The sequence below is a fragment of the Erythrolamprus reginae genome, chromosome 7 (genome assembly GCF_031021105.1).
Source record: "Erythrolamprus reginae isolate rEryReg1 chromosome 7, rEryReg1.hap1, whole genome shotgun sequence".
NCBI lineage: Eukaryota > Metazoa > Chordata > Lepidosauria > Squamata > Dipsadidae > Erythrolamprus > Erythrolamprus reginae.
Window position 1 is genome coordinate 40,442,577 of NC_091956.1, and position 24,586 is coordinate 40,467,162.

The 24,586-nt window shown below is 48.0% G+C and overlaps 1 protein-coding gene across 4 annotated transcripts in view; it reads right to left on the minus strand.

Moving 5' to 3' along the window:
* LDB2 (LIM domain binding 2) overlaps nucleotides 1-24,586 on the minus strand; it is a 266,234-nt gene that overhangs the window by 231,324 nt on the left and 10,324 nt on the right. For all 4 annotated transcript variants that reach the window (XM_070757375.1, XM_070757373.1, XM_070757374.1 and 1 more), the window contains exon 2: nucleotides 15,943-16,045. In XM_070757375.1, coding sequence (XP_070613476.1) covers nucleotides 15,943-16,045 — 103 coding nt within the window. The remainder of the gene's footprint in view (nucleotides 1-15,942; nucleotides 16,046-24,586) is intronic.

A 24,586-nucleotide genomic window follows, 5' to 3' on the forward strand; every position in this document is an offset into this window, starting at 1 on the left:
ATCAAAGTTTGAGACCCTGTAAAAAAATTTCCCTGCATATCTGAAACTTGAAATTTCATGGCTTTGCATCATTTCAGGGGTTCTCTCTATGAGAATTTTTTTGGGGGGTGGGGTCTTCTTTCCTGCTAAAAAAAATAGTCCCTAGAGTTCTGTTCCCGGGTCACCCTGACCTGGATCGAAAATTCTTCATTTGAAGTGCTTACATGTGGTCAATTTGAAAACCTTTTTCACTTGGAAAGTAGTCTGGACATTTCTGCACACAATGATATGAAAATTGAACTGAAAAAAATTATGCTTATTGGTTTATTTTGATCATAAAAGGCAGACCCCCCCTTTATTTGTGAACTGTTTTTCAATTTATATATAGTTTAACTTGCAACATGCGTTCAATTTTACTAAAGTTGGTGTGGAATTAGTAGTTTGAACATTTCTGAACATAACAAAAATATAAATGAACTGAAAGAAATGATGCTTATTGGTTTTTTAAAATCAGAAATAAGGCCTCCCCTCCCCGGCTGCTTGCAACCATTTTCACTTTACCTTTTTTTTAGGCTCCAAATCCGAAATATTTTTTAATATCTTAGGCATTCATTTACTCAATTTAACATTGCTGATCATCATAAATATTTTGGGGGAATGGCAGGTGGGGGCTAACTTTTTTCTGGGCAAAAAAAAAAATCATGTTGAGTCTGTTTCTGGTCGTATACGACCCAGACCAAAAAGAATTTTTTTAGGTACTTGAATTTGGTTTTTTTGAAAACTTTTTTCACTGGGAAACTAATTTGAACATTTATGAACGTAATTATTTTCACTTTTTATATATATTTGGCTAGAAATATTTGGAATATCCTTTTGAAAAGCAAGCACATGATAGCCAGACAACTAATTTTATGAAATAAATCCATTTTACTAAAAACAAGTATGTAATTTTGAAATTAACAGCATAATTTTTATATAAATTGAAATAATTGAAAACGGTGGGGGGAGGAAAGACATTTATGTGCAAAGTAAACAAACAAGCATCAATTTTTTCAGTTCAATTTTCATATCATTATGTACAGAAATGTTCAAGCTACCAATCCCACACCAACTTTAGTAAAATAGAACGCATTTTGCAAGCAAAACTATCCATAAATTGAAAAAGAAGTCACAAAAACGGAGGGGGCACGCATTTTATCAGCAAAATAAACCAATAAGCATTAATTTTTTCATTTCAATTTTCATTTCAATGTATGCAGAAATGTTCAAACTTGTTTCCAAGTGAAAAAAGCTTTCATAAAGATCAAATATAAGTACCTAAAATAAACAATTTGTGGTCCAGGTCAAATAGACCCGGGAACAGAAGATTAGGGTGTGTTTTTGATCAGAACAGCAGAGTAGGTTCCAGGATGAGGTTTGTAAGGTGAAAAGTTTTAAGATGAAACAATGTTTCCCATAGGAATCAATGGAAAAAGCTATTAATGCATGCAAGCCCAAAACTCACCCCTTTTGCCAGCAAAAGTGCCCGTTTATGCACTGCTGGGATTCCTGAGGCTCCCCTCCATGGGAAACCCCACCTCCGGACTTCCATGTTTTTGTGATGCTGCAGGGGAATCCCAGCAGGGGAATCCCAGCAGGGGAATCCCAGCAGTGCAAAAACGGGTGCTTCGTTGGCAACAGAAGTCCGGAGGTGGGGTTTCCCAGCAAGGGGAGCCTCAGCGAAATTGCAGCATCGCAAAAACATGGAAGTCCTCGAAACCCCATCTCCGGACTTCTGTGTTACTGTGATGCTGCGATTTCGCTGAGGCTCCCCTCACTGGGAAACCCCACCTCCGGACTTCCGTTGCCAGGGAAGCACCCGTTTTTGCGCTGCTCGGATTCCCCTGCTGGGATTCCCCTGAAGCATCGCAAAGAGGAATTTTGGGGAGGGGAGAGAACTTTCAGAAGTATTTCTAAAAAACCTATACAGGACTGTCGATTGCCTCAGAAATAATAATTTGAAAAGGTGCCTTGGACGTGATGGAAGATTGATACTTCTTTGTAAGTCTGCTGGAGACTCTCCAAAGAATTCCCAGGAAGGTGTTCAAAAAGCAACTGTAATATCATTTTTGTTTTCTTTTGTAGAATCTCATAATTTAAACCATTTTAGGGGTGCGTGAGCAAATATTTGTACTCTGCAGAATGATCGGATGATCGAAGCTGCCCTGCGGGCTCCTCTGCCGGCTGGATGCCACAAGCCCCACTCATCCCTGGGGCCGAGCTGCTGGCCTCCAGCCGATGACTGCCGGATGGCCTTGGGGACAGCCGCCGCTGCTGGGGCAGTGCTGGCAGAGACCCCGGGAGGAACACCCAGAACACCCACCGCCAGGCAGTTGAGGTAGGGTGTACAGCAGCAGCTTCCGAGAAGTAGGCGGGTGTCCCCTCAACGTATCCAGCTGGTGGAGGAGCCTGCGGGGCAGCTTCGATCATCCGGCAGGATGAGGTTCAGCTCCATCAGCCCCCACCCTAGTTTCCCACCTTCAGGGGCAGCTTTGGGAGGGCGCAGTGGTCGGCGAAGGTGCTCCGAGCAGAGGACGCCAGCTGCAGAATTCCCGAGCTGAGGCAGCTTTGCTTAGCAATAGTAATTCTGGTCCCAATTGTGGTTGTTAGCTGAAGATTACTTGTACTTGCAAAAAAAATTTTAGTTATTCTGCTAGATGGCAGCACCTGGTTGATTTTGGATGATTTTGAAAGATTTGACAAGGCCATTTGATTAGTCCTTGGTTTTGAAATCACTGGAGAATCTCAGGATTGTTGCCTAGACTGAGGGGTGAGATAAACATCCCTAAAAGAGGCTAGAGTTTGTATTGTGGCCAGAAAACATGATGGACATACATATTATATGTTGTGGTTGGCTCTGGTCCAGCTCCTGCCCCAAGAAATGTGGAGGTGGATGTGGGGGAAACATCCACATGCCACAGGCCTGTTTTACTCCTGATAGAATCTCCCGACAAAGGCTCCTCTGATGAAGGAAGCGTGAGTAGCAGAGAAGGGGGGAGTTTGGCAGACAGCCCAGGAGGAGATCAATCATCCTTATCATCCCTGGATTCTGAACAAGAACTTATCACAGATCCACTCATGCGTAGTGATGCATAGGAGAGAACAACTGAAGGATTATTACAGGAGATAAGTGAGGCCACCTGTGGTTGGGTGAGGCTGCTGTAATTAGTGCTACAGATAAAAAGAACAGCGTACTGGTTTAGCCTTGTGGAAGTTTATCTGATTCATAGTTCATCAAGATCGTGGTTTTGCTGTTTCACTCTTCAAGACTGTGTATGGACTTTCTGGACTTTGGAATTTGGACTCCATTTCCCAGTTATTGGGTGAGAAATTGGATTGCATTTAACCTGTGCCTTGTGTGTACCATAAAATCCCTTTGACATTTAAAAAGGGAGTTTTTTCTGCTTTTCTGTTGATAAAGACTTTTGGTTTTCCTTCAATCGTATGGTGTGTGTTTTTCTGGACTAATTACCCTGTAATTACAGGTGGTTGGGACACACCGGCAGAACATTATTTATGAAATCACACACGCAGCTAAAAATGAACTAATTTCCATTTTGAACCACCATGACATGACTAAATTATATAATCCATTTTAGACATGATATAATCCAACTTAGATATGATGATCATTTAATGTAACAAGAATGAGTCTATATGTTTGTCTAATAATTATCCCACCTTGCCTTGAGAGCTTGAGGCAACATAGAGAAGCATAAAAGCAACTTGGTGATGGAGAAAAGTCTGAATGAGATAGGACTTTTTGAGAAGAAACTGGTGGTTCAGCTAATTGTACAGGACTTTACAAGGTGTGATAAAAAAGTGAAAATAGTGGCTGTGACAGTGTGAAGCAATGCATATAAAAACTAACTGCAACATAGATTTGATCTGTGGATACTTTGACTTAACCGAGAAATCTGCTCAAAACATTACAGCCAGCTGTAGTGGTTCCATTTGGAAAGAGTTATTTCACAAAAAACTTGCAATTATAGACGCTTGTTTTTAAATCATATACCGATGCTTAAAAACTAATAGAAGGAGCAAAGATCAATATGAATATTTACTATGGATGGTTGTCCCTCTGAGACTGCACAGAGAATGATCCACATAAGCCAACTCTCTTGTGATCCTTGGAAAACTATTTAATTATACAGTGGTACCTCTACCTAAGAACACCTCTACTTAAGAACTTTTCTAGATAAGAACTGGGTGTTCAAGATATTTTTTGCCTTTTCTTAAGAACAGTTTTCTACTTAAGAACCTGAGCTAGGAAAATTTCCCAGAAAATTTGAGAGCGGCACGAAGGCCTGGCCAGTTTGCTGCCGTTCCCCCTGGGTTTCTCTGTCTGGAGCAGTATATGGGAGGCAGCCTCGCACTGGGTGTATGGGAGGTGCGTGCTCCTCCCTGCCGCCTCAGAGTCCCTCTTTTTTTTTTAAGACTTAAAGTTTTGGATTGTTTTGATTCCCCTCACCTCACCTTCTTCCCTCGGCAGCAAATGTCCTCCTTTTCTTCTTCCTCCTCCTCCCACCCAAATTCTGAACTTTTATTCTTTCCTAATGGGTTTGCACACATTATTTGCTTTTACATTGATTCCTATGGGAAAGATTGCTTCTACTTACAAACTTTTCTACTTAAGAACCTGGTCACGGAACGAATTAAGTTCTTAAGTAGAGGTACCACTGTATTATCAAGATTTAACCAATTTGCTACTTTAAAACTATTCAAATTGCCAATCAACTATGGGGAGGCAGAGGTGGGTTTCAGCAGGTTCTGACCAGTTCTGGAGCCCTCATCTATTCTGTGCCTCCCAAGTCCCAGCTGATTGGAAGGAAATGGGGATTTTGCAGTACCCTTCCCCTGCCACGCTCACCAAGCCACACCTAACAAGCCATGCCACACTCACAAAGCCAAGCCCACAGAACCAGTATTAAAATATGTTGAATCCCCCCACTGGGGGAGGGGAAGTTAAATAGAATGTCGAGAATGTGTGCATGGACTGTGAGAGCCTGGCAACCATCAAGCTCACCACTGTAGGTGCTTGAGAAAGAGATGGATTGTTCCCATAATAGAAGGATGTCTCATAATTGAACAATGTAATCACCCAGGGGTGGGCAGAAAGGGAAGCTATTGTTTAACTAAGACGCATTTATGTGGGAAAACCAGAGTTGGTTTTAATTCTTCGGTACCAATAAAGTTATATCTAATAAAGTTTGACTTTTGACAATTTAAAGCTCCAAGAGTTTTTCTTTATTTTGGGTTCACTAGTTGGGTAGTTGACAAATATAGTGGAATTTCCTTTTTATTTACTAAATAATCTGCATTAAATGTCAATAATTTAATTATGAAATGTCCTTCCCTCCCCCTTCCCATTTCCCTTCCCTTTCCTCCTTCCTTCCTTCTTGAAAAAGCACCTTTTGGGACTCCCGTTCCCTTCATAAAGAAAAGCTAAACTAAAACTAATTTTATTTAAATACTTATATACAACATGGCTATTCATTTTAGATAATAAATGCAAATAGAAAGGCCTAGTGAGGGTCACTTCTGCCCCTCTTTCCTTGTAGCTAGACTGCTGCAATTACCTCTGCCTAGGGCTTACTCTGAAGATTACTGAAGCTATAATCTATGTAAAATGCAATGGCCTGCCTGGTCAATGGAACAATCCTTAGAGGCAATTCACACCTGTTTTGCAAGAGTTGTATCATTGCTAGTTTGCTTGCATGTGAAATTCAAGATGCTGGTTATTATAAGTAAGGCCCTCTATGGCTTGGGACCTGGGTATCTTAGAGACGTATATCTGCCCTACCCAGCCAAACTCCATTGAACAGGATGGCATGGTGCAAATTACTGCTTTCTGGAAGATAAAGCTGGGAGCAATCTTTCTTCCTCCCCCTATGGAACAACTTGTCTCTCTCCCTCCATAATGCAAATATTGTACCTTCTTCCCTGGTCATTCCAGAATATGAAAATTCTGGGTTTTTTTCAAAGCCTCTGGGAGTGAAGAAGGGGAGTGGGGGAGCACTGATAATGACATTTCCCCCAGTAATTAAGAGAAGGTGTTGTGAGTACAAAGGTCTTATGGACACTTTATTTATTCAACTCATCAATCTGTTCTGATAATTTAATTTCTTGAATATTTTGTTACCACTTTAAGTCTGAAAGCTGAAAGGCGTTATACTTTAAATATGCTGTTAATATTTAAAGAAGAGTTCAGCTTAAGTTCCGTAGGAATGCAGGATTGGGAACCTCAGCTCAGGCAAAGCGACACCCTTCACCTCAGGGAAAAGGGCCCCAGTCCGGTTAAGCTGGACAGACAGTATATCAGGATATCCTGTTGACAGGATATCGCCCAAGAGAAAGCGCGGCTGTACATTTTCAGGGCTTTAAGGAGGGTTTTAGAATACTCAACCTGGCTCCAGGGAAGACCTTTGCGTCCAACAACCTTAAATCCATTGAGGGACGCGAAGACATTGTTCATTAGAAGATAGAAGTTAGTGTTAGTGTTAGAAGGTCGGGTGCTGGGCCCCTTTCTGTCGCCACTCATACTCACCCTCAGGATTTCCCCTCTGGGTGTGGTCCCCAAGAAGGCAAGTGGTGAATTTCAATTAATTCACCACCTGTCCTTCCCACGTGGCCAATCAGTGAATGATTTCATCCCCGAGGCCGCTTGTTCCATACAGTATGCTTCTTTTGATGTGACTGTGGCCATGGTGCGAGCATGTGGGATTGGAGCCCTTATGGGTAAGTGTGACATTATGTCAGCTTTCAGGCTGTTGCCTATTCACCTGGATGACTTCGAGCTCCAGGATTTCCTGTTCAGGGGAGGTTTCTATATAGACCGGACATTGCCTATGGGCTGTTCCATGTCTTGCACTCTCTTTGAGCGCTTTAACACCTTCCTCGAGTGGGCGCTCAGGAGGCGGACCAGTTCCAGGTCTGCCATTCACTACCTGGATGATTTCCTGTGGCGGGCCCTGCCCATACGAGCCAATGCCAGGCCATGATGTTGGCATTTGGTGACTTATGCACGTATTTGGGGGTTCCTTTGGGCCCCAAGAAGACCAAAGGCCCTGCCTCCAGGATTACCTTTCTAGGCATTGAACTCGATTCTATTGAGCAGCCCTGTAGACTGCCCACAGACAAATTAGATAAATTACGGGACAGGATTTTAGCAACTTTAGACAGTCGAAAAGTCACTCTCTGACAGTTGCAGGAGGTGATGGGATTATTGAACTTTGCATGTAGAGTGATCGCCCCGGGGTGAGGTTTCTTAAGTAGGTTGTACACAGCAATGAGAAGTCTGCATTTGCCCCATCATTGGGTGCAGCTTTCTGTGGGCACCAGGGAGGACTCTGGTACATGGCAAATGTTTTTAGACCATTTTAACGAGGTTTCCTTTTGGCGCCGCTAGCTTTTGCTTGTGGCAGAATTACAGCTGCGGTCCAATGCCACTGGGGCTATTGCAGTGTTTCCCAACTGGTGTGCTGCGAGACATGGTCAGGTGTGCCACGAAGAAAGAAGCTCAGCTTCTGGTCTCGCAACTTTTTGCGAAGAGCAAAAAGTTGTAAGACCGGAAGCTGAGTTTCCTTCTTTGCGCCTTCCAAGTTTTCTGGCAGCTGCAGTGCCCCGCCCAGCTGGAGCTTCCCTGGCGGCGGCAGCAGGTGAGCTTTGGGGCCTGGTGGGAGGGCGGCAGCAGCGGGAGGGCAGCGCGCAGTGGGATGGTGATGGCGGCGGCAGCGACAGCAGGCAGTAGCGGTGGGGCAGCGGCAGGGTGACAGCTGTGAGGTGGAGCTCTGGAACGGAGGCACCGACCGGCGGCGGCTGGACATGCTGGAATTGCGTGGCTGGCACTTGCCTGCTGGCTGGGCTGGGATGGAAGCTCCAGCCCTATGTCCATGCCCAGTGCAACGCCAGCATGTACGGCGTCAAGTAACACGTCTAGCCGCCTCCATTCCGGAGCTCCACCTCACAGCTGACCACCCTGCTGCCGCCCCACCGCTACTGCCCAATGCCACTGCTGAGAGAAAGAGAGAGGGAGAGAGGGGGGGAGAAAGAGATAGCAAGAGAGGGAGAAAGACAAAGAGAGAGGGAGAGGGGAGAGAGAAAGAGAGAAAGAGATAGCAAGAGAGGGAGAGAGAGAAAGAGAGGGAGAGAGGGGGGGAGATAAAGAGAAAGGGATAGCAAGAGAGGGAGAGAGAGAAAGAGAGAGGGGGAGAGAAAGAGAGAAAGAAAAAAAGAAAAAAAGAGAAAAAAAGAGAGAGAAAGAGAGATAGGGGATAGAGAAAGCAAAAAAGAGAGAGAGAAAGAGAGAAACTTTTTTTTAGCCCCCCCTCCCGCTCAATGTTCCCCAGGATTTTGTAAATGTGAATAATGTGCCGTGGCTCAAAAAAGGTTGGGAAACACTGGGCTATTGGATTTGGGGTCATTCTCAGTGACAGGTGGTGATATTCCCCGTGGCCACTTGGTTGGTTAGTTTCTGAGGTCTGGAGGAACTTCACATTCCTGGAATTCTTACCCCTTAGTGGTAACCTTAGAGCAATGATGGTGAACCTTTTTTTCCTCAGGTGCCAAAAGAGCATGGGCACATACTATTATGCATATCTGCTTACCCACATCCATAATTCAATGCCTGGGGAGGGTGAAAACAGAGGCCCTCTGGAGGCCAGAAACAGCCTGTTTTCCAATTTCTGGTGGGCCCAATAGGCTCGTGTTTTGCCCTTCCCAGGCTCCAAAGACTTCCCTGGAGCCGGGGGAGGGTAAAAACACCCTCCCCCATCCCCCCGGAGGCTCTCTGTAAGCAAAAAATGCCCTCCAGAGTTTCTGTGTAAGCCAAAAATCAGCTGGCTGGCACACCCATGCACATTGGAGCTGAGCTATAGGGCAGCAACTCATGTGCCAACAGATGTGGCTCCATGTGCCACCTGTGGCACACGTGCCATAGATTCACCATCACTGCCTTAGAGCTATGGGGCAAGGAATTCAGGAAAAAGACCTGGCAGATTTCCACGTGGTCAACTCTTTCTCTTCAAGGAGTGAACGTGTCATGTGACTGGTCCGCTACTTTGTCAGTCGGTCCTTGGTGCTTAATGCCTTATTCTTCGCCTGCCATGTTCCTGGTTTGGAGAATGGTGTGGCTGACGCTCTGTCACGTGGACCATTGGCCAGGTTCCAGATGCTGGCACCAAGGGCAAGGGAGTTACCAGAAGACATGACCCAGCACTTATGGAGCCTGGGAGGGCAGCAGAGCCTTGGAAGATCGAGGCAGCTAGGGTCATGGGCCAGTTCTTAGCCCCCAGTACTCAGACGGCTTACCAAAGATCAGGTAAGGAGTTCTGGGAATTCCGAAGCAAATGCAGTTATGGACAAATATGGCCCATTCCCATAGAACATCTCATGGAATATTGCATGCTGACACGTCAGTGTGGCCTATTGATGAGAACGCTTCAAGGTAAACTGGCAGGGCTGGCGTTCATCACCAAGGCTGATGGTTTCAGTGATACTTCCTCTGACTTTAGGATTAAAAAGATGCTTGAAGGCTGGTCTAGGGAGAAGCCACGTGACTTAGTGTATACGCGACGGCCCCATGACTTACTCAGCTTTCGGCTATTAGTGAGGTCTGGGGAACGCTGTGCAATTCCTTATATGAAGCACGCCTCTTTCATGTGACAGCTACCACGTTATTTTTTGGCGCGTTCAGGATAAAGGAGGCTCTCGCCTGCTCCCGCCGTGACGGGTAACTCTGACGGGTAATCCCTTCATATTAGGGATTTGTTGTTTGAAGACCCAGGAGTCACACTTCGCCTTAGAAGGTCCAAGACAGACCAACTGGGCAGAGGTCAGTGTTCCCTCTAATTTTTGGGGTGGGTGGGCGGAAAAGTATAGTGTCTGAGCGGCAGTCCCTTTGGGACTGGGCGGCACAGGAATAATAAGTAAGTAAGTAAGTAAGTAAGTAAGTAAGTAAGTAAGTAAGTAAGTAAACAAACCAACCAAACAAACAAACAAACAAACAACCCACCCTGTTTTGCCTCAGAGAATTTCAAAATAAAATACTGTACTGTGTGTCTATAACAGTGAGCTCATAATAGGGCAACTCTATCAATATCAAAATGCCACTTAAATAGTTGAGTTAGTTTCAAACTAGATTTTGATTTTCTTTCTCTCTTCCTTACTCCCATTCTTTTTTTTTCTCTTTTCCTTCCTCTCTTTTTTCTATCTGTTTCTCTCTCTTCCTCTCTTCCTCTCTCTCTCCTTCCCTCTCACTCTTTCCCTCTCGGCTTCTGGGCAGGTTTGGAAAACTCTGAGTTGGTGATGATTTTTAAGTGAGCGATTGCTCACTGCTCAGCTTAGAGGGAACTATGGCAGAGGTTCCGTTAGCCTCTCTCCTGCTTTGGATAAGACAGTCTGCCTGGTAACAGCTTTATCAGCCTTTTGTTCTATCAGAGGCTCTGCCCGCGGGTACCTTTTCTGCCATACCACTGGCTCCCCGCTCACTAAATATCAATTTTGGGCTGTTACCTCAAGGGCCATTACAGAAGTGGGAAGTGACCCCGCTCTCTATGAGACCCATTCGTTCAGGATAGGCGTCGCCACTGTGGTGGCTGCTTTTGGTTTTGCTGATACCAGAATCATGATCATCGGCCGTTGGAGGTCGAGTGCTTACATCTGGTCACCCGAACAGGGTGTCCTTGCTACCAGCTGTGACTAACTTCATTTTCTACCTTCTAGATGTGTCACCGAGGGAGAGGCCTACGGTGCTGCTTTGTGGCCACAGTATGATCTTCAGGGCTGGACAAAATGAAGTGAAGACTGCCATTGGAATGCAGCTGTCACTGGGCTATTGGGCCAATGTGGTCTGGCTGGGCCAGAGAGGTCTTCATTGGGAGGGGCTCCTCACTTTCCTGTTGTGCAGGCGCCACCCTGTGGTAGCACTCAAGTGATTGGTCTTGCACTTGAGTGGCAATGACCTTGGTGTTTTGAAGGGCTTGGCAGTGATATGTCAAGCCTGTGAGGATCTTCAGGTTCTTTGTGGTGTGTGGCCAGACACATGCGTAATTTAGTCAGAGATCCTTCCGAGGATCATGTGGTACAATGCAGTATCTCCAGGGGCCATTGACAGAGCTAGAAGGACAGTGAACTGAGCCATCAGTAGGATAGTTCTGGAGTTGGATGACTGTGTAGTCCAGCACCCTCAGATCAAGTATGACAGGCCTGAGCTTTACCGAGCCCACAGCATTCACCTCTCAGACAAGGGGAATGCCATTTTTCTTGGGGACATGCAGAGGTGCCTGCAGGATCTGATGCAGGCTGAGAGGGGAGTTGGGGGGCCAAAAATAGAGATTTGACACACACACACACCCATGGCAGGTTAGGGGCAGAAATCGGCAATGGTAGCAACTGTGTGTTCTCTTTTAGGGCATCTTTTGAAAGATGATGGGCAGCCTTTTGCCAGGAGCTTAAGGTATTGAACGGCCTGGGCAATTGGAGAGGGGATGCCCATGGGACTCACCTATCCCAATAACCAGAAGCGGGTGGGGCAGTGAGCCCTCCTGCACACCAAGGTGTGGCCAGGGACCAGGTGAAGGCATGGTACCTTCACCTTGTTCAGCAAGGGGCTATGCCCATAGTGGCCTCTGCAGGTCCTGGTTATTAGAATCTTGCAAGAAATAGCTATGTTCATACATTTATTTATTTATTTATTAGTTGGACTTGTATGCCGCCCCTCTCCGGAGACTCGGGGCGGCTCACAACAAGTAAAAACAGTCACAACAATCCAATTAATTAAAATATTTAACGATTTAAGAAAACCCCATGTAATAGCAAACACACACACAAGCATACCATGTATAATTAACATGCCCAGGGGAGATGTTTAGTTTCCCCATGCCTGACGGCAAAGGTGAGTCTTAAGGAATTTTCGGAAGGCAGGAAGAGTTGGGGCAGTTCTAATCTCCGGGGGGAGTTGGTTCCAGAGAGCCGGCGCCGCCACAGAGAAGGCTCTTCCCCTGGGACCCGCCAACCGGCATTGTTTAGTTGACGGGACCCGGAGAAGGCCCACTCTGTGGGACCTAATCGGTCGCTGGGATTCGTGCGGCAGGAGGCGGTCTCGGAGATATTCTGGTCCGATGCCATGAAGGGCTTTAAAGGTCATAACCAACACTTTGAATTGTGACCGGAAATTGATCGGCAGCCAATGCAGACTGCGGAGTGATGGTGAAACATGGGCGTACCTAGGTAAGCCCATGACTGCTCTCGCAGCTGCATTCTGCACGATCTGAAGTTTCCGAACACTTTTCAAAGGTAGCCCCATGTAGAGAGCATTACAGTAGTCGAACCTCGAGGTGATGAGGGCATGAGTGACTGTGAGCAATGAGTCCCGGTCCAGATAGGGCCGCAACTGGTGCACCAGGCGAACCTGGGCAAACGCCCCCCTCGCCACAGCTGAGAGATGGTTTTCTAATGTGAGCTGTGGATCGAGGAGGACGCCCAAGTTGCGGACCCTATCTGAGGGGGTTAATAATTCCCCCCCCAGGGTAATGGACGGACAGATGGAATTGTCCTTGGGAGGCAAAACCCACAGCCACTCCGTCTTATCCGGGTTGAGTTTGAGTCTGTTGACACCCATCCAGGCCCCAACAGCCTCCAGGCACCGGCACATCACTTCCACCGCTTCGTTGACTGGGCATGGGGTGGAGATGTAAAGCTGGGTATCATCGGCATATTGATGATACCTCACCCCATGTCCTTGGATGATCTCACCCAGCGGTTTCATGTAGATGTTAAATAGCAAGGGGGAGAGGACCAACCCCTGAGGCACCCCACAAGGGAGAGACCTCGGAGCCGACCTCTGACCCCCCACTAACACCGACTGCGACCGGCCAGAGAGGTAGGAGGAGAACCACTGAAGAACAGTGCCTCCCACCCCCAGCCCCTCCAACCGGCGCAGAAGGATACCATGGTCGATGGTATCGAAAGCCGCTGAGAGATCGAGGAGCACCAGGACAGAGGATAAACCCCCGTCCCGGGCCCGCCAGAGATCATCCATCAACGCGACCAAAGCGGTTTCCGTGCTGTAACCGGGTCTGAAACCCGACTGCTGGGGACCTAGATAATCAGCTTCTTCCAAGGACCGCTGGAGCTGGAGCGCCACCACCTTCTCGACAACCTTCCCCATAAAGGGAAGGTTGGAGACTGGACGATAGTTGTTAAGTACGGCTGGGTCCAGGGAGGGCTTCTTGAGGAGGGGGCGCACAAGCGCTTCTTTATAGAGTGATGGAAAAACTCCCCTCCCCAAGGAAGCGTTGGTAATCTCCTGGGCCCAGCTCCGTGTCACCTCCCTGCTGGCCGAGACCAACCAGGAGGGACACGGATCCAGTAAGCAGGTGGCAGAACTCACAGCTCCGATGGCCTTGTCCACTTCATCAGGTGTCACCAGATCAAACTCTTCCCAGACAGGTGGACAAGTACGTGCCCCAGTCACCTCGACTGACTCGTTGTCAGTCGACTCTGTTTTACAATTGGAGTCGAGGTCGGCCCGGATCTGAGCGACTTTATCAGCGAAAAACGTGTTAAACTCCTCGGCACTACTCTGCAAGGGCTCCCCAACTCCCCCCTGATTAAGAAGGGAGCGGGTCACCCTAAACAGAGCAGCCGGGCGGGATTCCGCTGATGCAATCAAGGCGGCATGGTACGCGCATCTTGCCGCCTTGAGCGCCACTTTGTAAGTCTTAATAAAAGCTCTTACAAGTGTTCGATCAGATTCGGACCTACTCTTCCTCCATCGCTTCTCTAGACGTCTCTTTTGGCGTTTCAACACCCGGAGCTCCTCGTTGAACCATGGGGCTCTACGGGGTCTAGCGCCGCGGAGAGGTCGCAAAGGCGCAATCCGGTCAAGAGCCCCTGCCGCAGCCCTGTTCCAGGCCTCAGCGAGGGACTCCGCCGAACTGTGGACGAGTGCCTCTGGAATAACCCCAAGCGCCGTCTGAAAGCCCTCTGGGTCCATCAGGCGTCTGGGGCGGAACATCTTCATTGGTTCCACCTCCCTGCGGGGAAGGATTGGAGCCAGGAAGTCAAGCCGTAGCAGAAAATGGTCTGACCATGACAAAGGCAACGCTTTTAAGCCCCTTAGTCTCGGACCATTGCTCAATTGCTCGGAAAGGAATACCATGTCAGGTGCGTGCCCTCCCTCGTGAGTCGGACCCTGTACTACTTGAGTCAGGTCCATGGCTGTCATGGTGGCCATGAACTCCTGTGCCAGCCCAGAGGTTTCGCCGAGTGACGGCAGGTTGAAGTCCCCCAGGACAATGAGTCCGGGGAACTCCACCGCCAACCCGGCTACCTCCTCGAGTAGCACAGGCAGGGCTTTTGACACGCAGCTGGGAGGCAGGTACGTGAGAAATAAGCCCACCTGAACCCCTAAGTCCAACTTCAGCAAGAGAGACTCGCAACCTGCAATTTCCGGAGCAATGAGTCTACGCAGGCAAAGGCTCTCCCTGGCTATAATAGCCACTCCTCCCCCCCTTCCCTGGGGCCGAGGTTGATGCCATATCTGAAACCCGGCTGGGCAAATTTCAGACAGAGGGACACCTCCCTCCGGGCCCAGCCAGGTTTCAGTAATACAAGCCAGGTCGGCCTCCTCATCCAGGATCAGATCCCGGATGAGGAGAGCTTTATTTACCACCGACCTGGCATTGAGCAGCAGCAACCTGAGTACATGCTGTCTTCAGTTTTCTCATAGGAATCTAGAAATACAGAATGTACATGCTTTAAGATAAATGATAATAAACACTAATGATGATCAGTTATCAGTGAGTAGGTAAGAATAAGATAAATATTATTCTAGACACTAGCAAATATAAGACAAAAATCTTTCTCTATTTCTCACAATCAGATGTGTCTTAGGTATTTATAAGCAGGAGATGAAAACATATCATTTACCCACCACTGTTCTCTCAAAACTGGTATTTTGAACTATGCCACCCCAACCCGGAATCTACAATTGATAGCCATCAACATACTTTCCTCTAGGAATAGATTCAAATTTCTTTTAAAGATCTCCAAATTGATGGCTATCACACTGTTTTGTATGAATAAACTTCATGGATCATTTATGTGATATGTGATAATTTTCCTTCTTTTGCCACATAATAGGAAAATGTTCAAAAGTAGACATGGCTGGCCTATAATAAGGCAAGAACAAATCATGTCATATTAGTAAATAATAAATTAATGATTAAGGTCTGCTAAGGACCTCCCTTCATTTCAGAAATCCAGACAGAAAAGTAGTTCTAGAATAGCTTCAGGTATGTCAAATGGACAAACAAGCTGAAAGGGAATCCTGCTTTAAGACCAAAGGCTTTATAAGTATACAAAAATGTTCCTATTTTTTTAATACTGTGAGTTGTCTTTGAATTGACTCTTAAAGACCTTAACAGAAGAACTACTCAGAAGCAAAAAACACTCACATAGTTAGCTGCACCAGAGATATTCTTTTTCCTTTGCATCAAGCAAGTCACAATTTGCCATTATTTGAGAACTGGATGAGAATGACTCAAAAGAACTATAAGATTACACAGTATAATATTAAATTCTGCAACTGAAACTCTCTTTTCAGAGTTGGGTTTATGAAAATATTCTGGGAAACAATGTATGACCACTCTCTCCTACTTACAGATTTTTATTTTCTTTTACTTCTGTCAGAAATAGACCAAAAGCCTTTCTTTTCACATTACCTGCCTGACCATGAAGTTTGTATCAATCTCCAATTCAGCTTTCCAAATAAATGCCCTCTAAGTTTGGTCAGAAGAAGAGTTTCATTATCTATATAACCCACAATAGAAGGAGAACTTTATATATCTCCTCACTTCATCATTGATAAATTTCAGCTCAGCCACAAGCTAGTGGAATATTAAAATATATTTTTTCCCTTACTGTATCGCTTTGGTCCATCTTCCAAACAAAAGGAAAGTGTTAAGGTTGCATCATCTTCAAAAAACTCTGTCGCAAAGCCATCCCACCACACGTTGTCATTGTCCTGAGAAAGAGAGAGAAATGTTCTTTTAACAGGAAAGCTATACTTCACTATTTTAAAAACAATATCTGTTCTTATCTAAATATCAAAAAAGGAAAATTTTGGAAAAGTAGGGTGAAGGAATTTATTTATATATTGCTCTGAGGGCTTCAGACATGATTTATATAATAATGGATTTCATTTTCCATAACCATTCAACTTCATTTTGCATATCCCAGTATTCAACCTGCAATTCCCAGTATTTCATAATTTAGTATTATTCTTTTAAAATGTTTCTAATATTGCAAGTAATGAAAGGCCTATGCATTGGGATGGGAAGTTAAAAACATTGGATGGGACTGTACAATCAAAGTCCTGCTCCTCTTAGAGTATCATGCATAAACAAGGAATAAAATCTGGACCGTAGAACTTAGGGGCCCTGTGGAGACCGCTGACGAGGTGAGCTGCGTGGCGGAGGTGGGAGGCAGAGCCAAAGGGAGGGCGCGCCGGCCAGCAAATACATTGCCCGATCTCCATCCTAGGGGCTGGGGGGGCGGATCCGCCGGCCCCGCAAGCCCGATCTCCGTCCTGGGGGCTGGGCGCGCGGATCCGCCGGTCCTGCCAGACCGATCTCTGTCCTGGGGGCTGGGGGGGGGGCGGATCCGCCGGCCCTGCCAGCCCAATCTCCGTCCTGGGGGCGGGTTTAGGACATTTAGCCTCCGCCAGTTGGATGAAGCTCTTTCCTCCGCAGCAGGTGATCGGTCGCTGCGGAGGAAAGGGCTTCATCCAACTGACAGAGGCAAAAAGTCCCATCCCCCCTGGGGGTTGGGTGGGCGGATCCGCCAACCCTGCCAGCCTGATCTCCGTCCGTGGGGCTGGGGGCACGGATCCGCCAGCCCTGCCAGCCTGATCTCCATCTGCGGGGCTGGGGGGGGCGGCCAATTCTGAGATGCGTCGGGCAGATGTTATCGCCACCAGGAATGCTACCTTGTAAGATAGGTACCTGAAGGCCGCTGATCTTAGTGGTTCGTACGGTGCCTGAGAAAGGGAGTGGAGAACCCATGGTAAGTCCCAGGATGGATATCTGTGGACCTTGGAACGTCTGAGGTTCGAAACACCTATAAAAAATTCTTGAATTTCCGGAAAGGAGCAGAGTGGTTGTCTGCAAGGTCCTGCTAAGACCGAAGATATGGGGGATTTTAACCTGCCGTCGCTCTGGATTAGCACAGGAGTTCATGGCCACCATGACAGCCATGAACCTGACTCAAGTAGTGCAAGGTCCGACTCACGAGGGGGGGCATGCACCCGACATGGTGTTTCTCTCTGAGCAATTGAGTAATTGTCTGACATTAAGGGGCTTAGAAGTGTTGCCTTTGTCATGGTCAGACCATTTTCTACTGCGGCTTGACTTCCTGACTCCAATCCTTCCCTGCAGGGAGGAGGAACCGATTAAACAGTTCCGCCCCAGACACCTGATGGACCCAGAGGGCTTTCAGAAGGCGCTTGGGGTTATTCCAGAGGCACTCATCCACAGTTCGGCGGAGTCTCTTGCTGAGGCTTGAAAAAGGCTGCAGCGGAGGCTCTTGACTGGATTGCGCCGTTGCGACCTCTCCGCGGCACTAGACCTCGTAGAGCTCCATGGTTCAACGAGGACCTCCAGGAGTTGAAATGCCAGAAGAGACGTCTAGAGAAGCGATGGAGGAAGAGTAAGTCTGAATCCGATTGAACACTTGTAAGAGCTTTTATTAAGACTTACAAAGTGGTGCTCAAGGCGGCAAGATGCGCCTTGATTGCATCAGCAGAATCCCACCCGGCCGCTCTGTTTAGGGTGACCCCCTCTCTCCTTAACCAGGAGGGAGTTGGGGAGCCCTTGCAGAGTAGTGCCGAGGATTTTAACACATTTTTGGCTGATAAAATCACTCGGATTCAGGCAGACCTTGACTCTAATTGGATAACAGAGTCGACTGACAATGAGTCAGTCAAGGTGACTGGGGCCCGTACTTGTCCACCTGTCTGGGAAGAATTTGATTTGGTGACACCTGATGAAGTGGACAAGGCCATTGGTGCTGTGAGTTCCGCCACCTGTTTGCTGGATCCGTGTCCCTCCTGGCTGGTCTCCGCCAGCAGGGAGGTGACATGGAGCTGGGGAGGGGGTCCTTTCCGGATCCCTACAAGGAGGCACTTGTGTGCCCCCTCCTCAAGAAGCCTTCCCTGGACCCAGCCATTCTTAACAACTATCGGCCAGTCTCCAAACTTCCCTTTATGGGGAAGGTTGTTGAGAAGGTGGTGGCGCTTCAACTCCAGCGGTCCTTGGAAGAAGCCGATTATCTAGGTCCTCAACAGTCTGGATTCAGGCCTGGCTACAGCACGGAAACTGCTTTGGTCGCGCTGATGGATGATCTCTGGCGGGCCCGGGACAGGGACTTGTCCTCTGTCCTGGTGCTTCTTGACCTCTCAGCGGCTTTTGACACCATCAACCATGGTATCCTTCTGCACCGCCTGGAGGGGTTGGGAGTGGGAGGCACTGTTCTTCAGTGGTTCTCCTCCTACCTCTCCGGTTGGTCGCAGTCGGTGTTAGTGGGAGGTCAGAGGTCGACTTCGGGGTTACTCCCTTGTGGGGTGCCTCAGGGGTCGGTCCTCTCCCCCCTGCTATTCAATATCTACATGAAACCATTGGGTGAGATCATCCAGAGGCATGGGGTGAGTATCATCAGTATGCAGATGATACCCAGCTGTACATCTCCACCCAATGTCCAGTCAACGAAGCAGTGGAAGTGATATGCCAGTGCCTGGAGGCTGTTGGGGTCTGGATGGGTGTCATCAGACTCCTACTCAACCCGGATAAGACGGAGGACATCCCCGGGAGCAGAGGCAACCAACACATTCAGAATCCCTTGGCCTTGAGGGCTGCTTCACGCCTTCCCACCAATTCCAATTTTCCCAGATGTGATTCACAAGATCATCCTCGAGAAGGCCCAGGTGATTCTGATAGCCCCTCACTGGCCACGCCGGCCCTAGTTCACGGACCTTCAACGTCTGTCCATTCAGGACCCCTGACTCCCAAAGACAATTCCATCTGTCCATCCATAACTCTGGGGGGGGAATTATTGACCCCCCTCAGAGAGGGTCCACAACTTGGGCATCCCCCTCGATCCACAGCTCACATTAGAGAACCATCTTTCAGCTGTGGCGAGGGGGACATTTGCCCAGGTTCGCCTGGTGCACCAGTTGCGGCCCTATTTGGACCGGGACTCACTGCTCACAGTCACTCATGCCCTCATCACCTCGACTACTGTAATGCTCTCTACATGGGGCTACCTTTGAAAAGTGTTAGGAAACTTCAGATCGTGCAGAATGCAGCTGCAAGAGCAATCATGGGCTTCCCTAGGTATGCCCATGTTACACCAACACTCCGCAGTCTGCATTGGTTGCCGATCAATTTCCGGTCACAATTCAAAGTGTTGGTTATGACCTATAAAGCCCTTCATGGCATCGGACCAGAATATCTCTGAAACCGCCTTCCGCTGCACGAATCCCAGCGACTGATTAGGTCCCACAGAGTTGGCCTTCTCCGGGTCCCATCGACTAAACAATGTCGTCTGGTGGGTCCCAGGAGAAGAGCCTTCTCTGTGGCGGCCCCGACTCTCTGGAATCAGCTCCCTCCGGAGATTAGAACTGCCCCTACACTCCTTGCCTTCCGTAAACTCCTTAAAACTCACCTCTGCCGTCAGGCATGGGGGAATTGAGGCATTCCCCCCTCCCCCGGGCCTATGCAATTTATGTATGGTATGTCTGTGTGTATGCCTGGTTTAATAATGGGTTTTTTTAAATTTTTCAAATTTATTAGATTTGTTGTTAATTGTTTTATTGTCTGTTATGAGCCGCCCCGAGTCTACGGAGAGGGGTGGCATACAAATCTAATAAATAAATGAATGAATGAATGAATGAATGAATGAATGAATGAATGAATAAATAAATATGGCTGCCAGGTGACGACATATAGTACTGGATGAAAAGCTTTGTTGGAACCCTTTCATGAGGAAAGCCACTATCCTGTGGATGAGAAGACACAGGGGGGATAGATCCTCTTATGAGCACCATTGGTGAAATTTGGACCAGGTATGGTCATAAATCCTGTTGGATAAATCGCCTGGTGCACCAGTTGCGGCCCTATTTGGACCGGGACTCACTGCTCACAGTCACTCATGCCCTCATCACCTCGACTACTGTAATGCTCTCTTCTAGCTTTTAGGATTATTTCTACAGTGTCCGGGTCGTATCCTCGCAGGTCTAAATCGCGCCGGACAATATTCAAGCGGTGAGGTGGATGGAAAGAGGCGCCCTGCTGCAACATATCCTCCGAAACAGGGAGTCGCCAGGGGTCCTGAATGGACAGACGTTGAAGGTCTGCGAACCAGGGCCGGCGTGGTCAGTGAGGGGCTATCAGAATCACCTGGGCCTTCTCGAGGATGATCTTGTAGATCACATCTGGGAGAATTGGAATTGGAGGGAAGGCATGAAGCAGCCCTCAAGGCCAAGGGATTCTGAGTGTGTTGGTCGCCTCCGCTCCCGGGGATGGAAACCTGGAGAAGAATCGAGGGAGTTGAGCATTGGCCTCGGTCACAAACAGGTCTAGCAATGGGTGACCGAACCTGAGGCATATTTGCTGAAACAGAGCCAGATGAAGGCTCCACTTTCCTGGGTCTAGAGTTGATTGGAAGAGCCAGTCCACTTGTACATTGAGGACTGTTGTCGGCTTTTAACGACTGAAGATGCCTCTCTGCCCAGAGTCCCAACTTCAGGGCTTCCCTCATCAGGGCCTTGGACCTAGTGCCCCCTTGTCTGCAAATATGACTCTTTGTGGCTATATTGTCCGTAAGAATTAGAACATGTTGATTGATGAGGTGCGGTTTGAATTGTTTGAGGGCCAGAGACACTGCTCTCAATTCCAGCCAATTGATGGGTCTGGAAGCCTCCTCCGCTGACCACTTGCCTTGGGCTATTAGGCCTTGGGCATGGGCTCCCCAGCCTGATAAGCTGGCATCCGTGGTGATAGTGAATTGGTCTGGACATCTGAAGGGGGATCCCTTGTCCAGAGCGGGGGAGGTCCACCACGTAAGGGATCTTAAAACCGTGGATGGAACGGTGATGAGGGGTATCGAGTTGCTGTTCTCCGATCTCTAGAACGGTAATAGAAACCATTGGAGATCCCTGGCGTGAAGATGGGCCCAGGGGATAATGCCAATGCAGGATACCATCTTTCCCAGTAGAGAAGATAGGGTAACGATGGAAGTCCTTCTCTGAGATCGTATCTGGGAAATAAGCTCCTTAATGCTGACTTTTCTCTCAGTAGAGAAAAAAACCTGAGAGATATCTGAGTTAATGATGGCTCCTAGGTGTTGAACAGAAGTAGACAGATAGAGCTGACTTTTTTTGAGATTAATGGAGAAACCATGATCCTGTAGGATAGACATGGTAATGTTGAGGTCTGAACAGGTGCCCTCTTTAGAGGCCCCGTGAATTAATGTCATCCAAATAGCATAAAATGTGGACGGGCGTGGCTCGGATATGAGCCGCCAGGGTTCCTAGGAGCTTAGTAAAGACTCTAGGAGCTGAGGACAGCCCGAAGGGCATTGCCCTATACTGGTAGTGCTTGTCCTGGAAGGCAAAATGAAGAAATTTCCTGTGGCCTTTGGCAATGGGAATATGAAGATAGACTTCTGTGAGATCCAAGGAGACCATAAAGTCCCCAGGATGGATAGCGGCTAAGATGGATGACAAAGAATGCATCTTGAACTTCCTATACTTAATAAACTGGTTCAAATTTTTAAGGTCCAAGATGGCTCTCCATCCTCCAGATGTCTTAGGGACTATGAATAGCTTCCTCCATTTGAATACAAGATGAGGAAGACCTGGGGAATGGGCATGAGATAAAACGTTTAGGGGAAATGGAAATAAACTCTAAAATGAGACCCCATTACACAGTGTCAATAACCCAGGGATCCTTACAGGAATGGTTCCATCTGGCGGAGAACCAAGCCAGGCGCCCCGCTATGGGAATGGAATGAAGCTCACCATCTGGGCTTTCTAGACGCTCTGGTCGAGGAGGACCCTTTTTGGTAGCGGGATCCTCTACCACTGGGGTTTCTGCCTGCTTGGGAGCGAAAACGAGGGGAATACTGACCTGAGTTTCTTTGAAAGGCGAACCCTTGATTCTGTTGATGATTTGGGCGCCGAAAAGGTTGAGTTTTGGTGGCCTACTTGGTGGTGGGCCCCAAAACCTTCTTTTTGTCAGTGGTCTCTGTGAGAAGGGAGTCCAGGAGGTCTCCAAATAGGAGGTCGCGTTTCAAGTGACCCATGGCCATCTGCCACTTTTGTCTCACTCCCGCCTGCCAAGGGCGCAGCCATAGGAGCCTCCTGCCTGTTGTTGATGCCGCTACTGACCTGGCTGCACATCTTGATGATTGCAGGGCAGCATTCACTACATATTGGGCCGCTGCAAAAATCTTGTTGCAGTCCTGTTGGCCCCGTAGATCGTCAGGGGGGATGTGCTGCTGGAGCTGTTGAAGCCATAAAAGCATAGTTCTAGAAAAGAAAGATGCTGCTGCAGCACTCTTGATAGCCCAGGTATCCGCAAAGAAACATCTTTTGAGCATCTGCTCTAGGCGTTTGTCTTCGGGCCGTAGAACCTCCTCTGTTTCACCCGGCATAGCAGCTGCAGAATGTAGAGTCTTAACAGGTTCATCAGGTTTAGGGCAGACAAGAAGATCTTCATAAGAAGGGGAAAGCTTATATAACTTCTTGTCTTTGGTTGTGGGGTTAAAGTCAGAGGCTGGATGGTCCCAATGCTTAAGCAAAGCATCTTTAAACAATTTGGGCATTGGAATTACCTCTTCGTCTTCCTGCTCCTCCATGAAGTATGGTAAATTCTCCTCAGGAGGATCTGTGGAAGGAGTAGACTGTTTTTCTTGCCCGGCTAAGCCTGTAGAAACTCTTGCCTTGAAAAGAAGAGATTTGAAGAGTTGGAATGAGCGTTGACTCACCTGATACGCTCTTTCTCTTGGTAGAGGAGTCGACAGTCAGGATGGGTTGTACTCGCTCGTAAGAGACGTGTCCGAGTCATAGAAGTATAAAAAGGCTGGATCCGCCCACAGACCCAGTTTTGATGACGTAACTGAAAACACTGACTCGTAGTGGCAGCACAACTCAGACTCCTAGATTCAACTAATTCAACCCCCCCCCCCTGAACTATGTACAGGAAAACTTCTTCAGCTCTACATTGAAGAGGGGGGAAAAACAAGGAAAGAATAAAAGGTAGACAAGGGGAGGGAACTGACTGTCGACTCCTCTACCAAGAGAAAGAGCGTATCAGGTGAGTCAACGCTCATTCTCCTTGGAGCGAGGAGTCGACAGTCAGGATGGGACATGTCAAAGTTATTGTCCCGAGGGATGGGCAACCTCCACTACTTGTTGTAGGACCCTCCGCCCAAAGGCCGCCTGTGCTGAGGCAAACTTATCGATCTTATAGTGGCGGATAAAAGGAGTGAGAGAGGTCCAGGTAGCCGCCTTGCATAAATCCTCCAGGGGGCATTGAGTGGCCCAGGCCGCCGAGGAGGCAGCGCTCCTAGTGGAGTGAGCGGTTATACCCAGAGGCCTCTGGATGCCCTCCACGTCATAGGCTTTGGCAATGGCCCCACGGATCCATCGACCAATGGTGGATGAAGAAGCTTTGAGGCCGATCTTTTGAGGGGAGAACAAAATAAACAGGGCCTCAGATTGCCTGATGGGCCGTGTTCTTTTCAAGTAAACACGAAGAGCTCTCCTCACGTCAAGCGTGTGCCATCTGCGTTCTGAAGGGTGAGAAGGTCGGGAGCAGAAGGTTGGTAGAATAATGTCCTGACTCCGGTGGAAAATCGAATTGATTTTGGGGAGGAAGGACGGGTCAAGGTGGAGGACTACTTTGTCTTGGTGAAAAAGGCATAGGTCCTCTCTGACAGATAATGCTGCTAACTCGGATATCCGTCTGGCCGTTGTGATGGCAATTAGGAAAGATACCTTGAAGGAGAGATATCGTAGAGAAGCCTCTTGTAGAGGCTCATAAGGAGGCTCTGTTAACGAATACAACACCTTTGGGAGGTCCCAAGTGGGGAAACGGTGGACCACAGGGGGGTGCGAGTTGGAAACGCCCCTGAGGAATCTGGACACCAAAGGAACATGAGCAAGGGATATCCAGGTGCCACAAGCGATGATGGAGGAAAGAGCTGCAGTTTGCTGCTTAACGGTATTCGGAGAGAGACCCTTATCTAGGTCGTGTTTTAGAAATTCAAGGACCTTTGAGAGGGGAATGCGAAATGGAGACAATCCTTGGGACTCACACCAGGAGCAAAAGGTTTTCCAGGTTGAGGAGTAAATACGCTCCGTGGAAGGTTTGCGAGCCTTATGAATATAATCAATGACATCGTTGTCAAAATCCTGACTCCTCAGGACGCTCCGCTCAAAAGCCAGGCGGTCAAGCGGCACCTGCCTGGGTCCGGGTGTAGGAGGGACCCCTGGGAGAGCAGATGA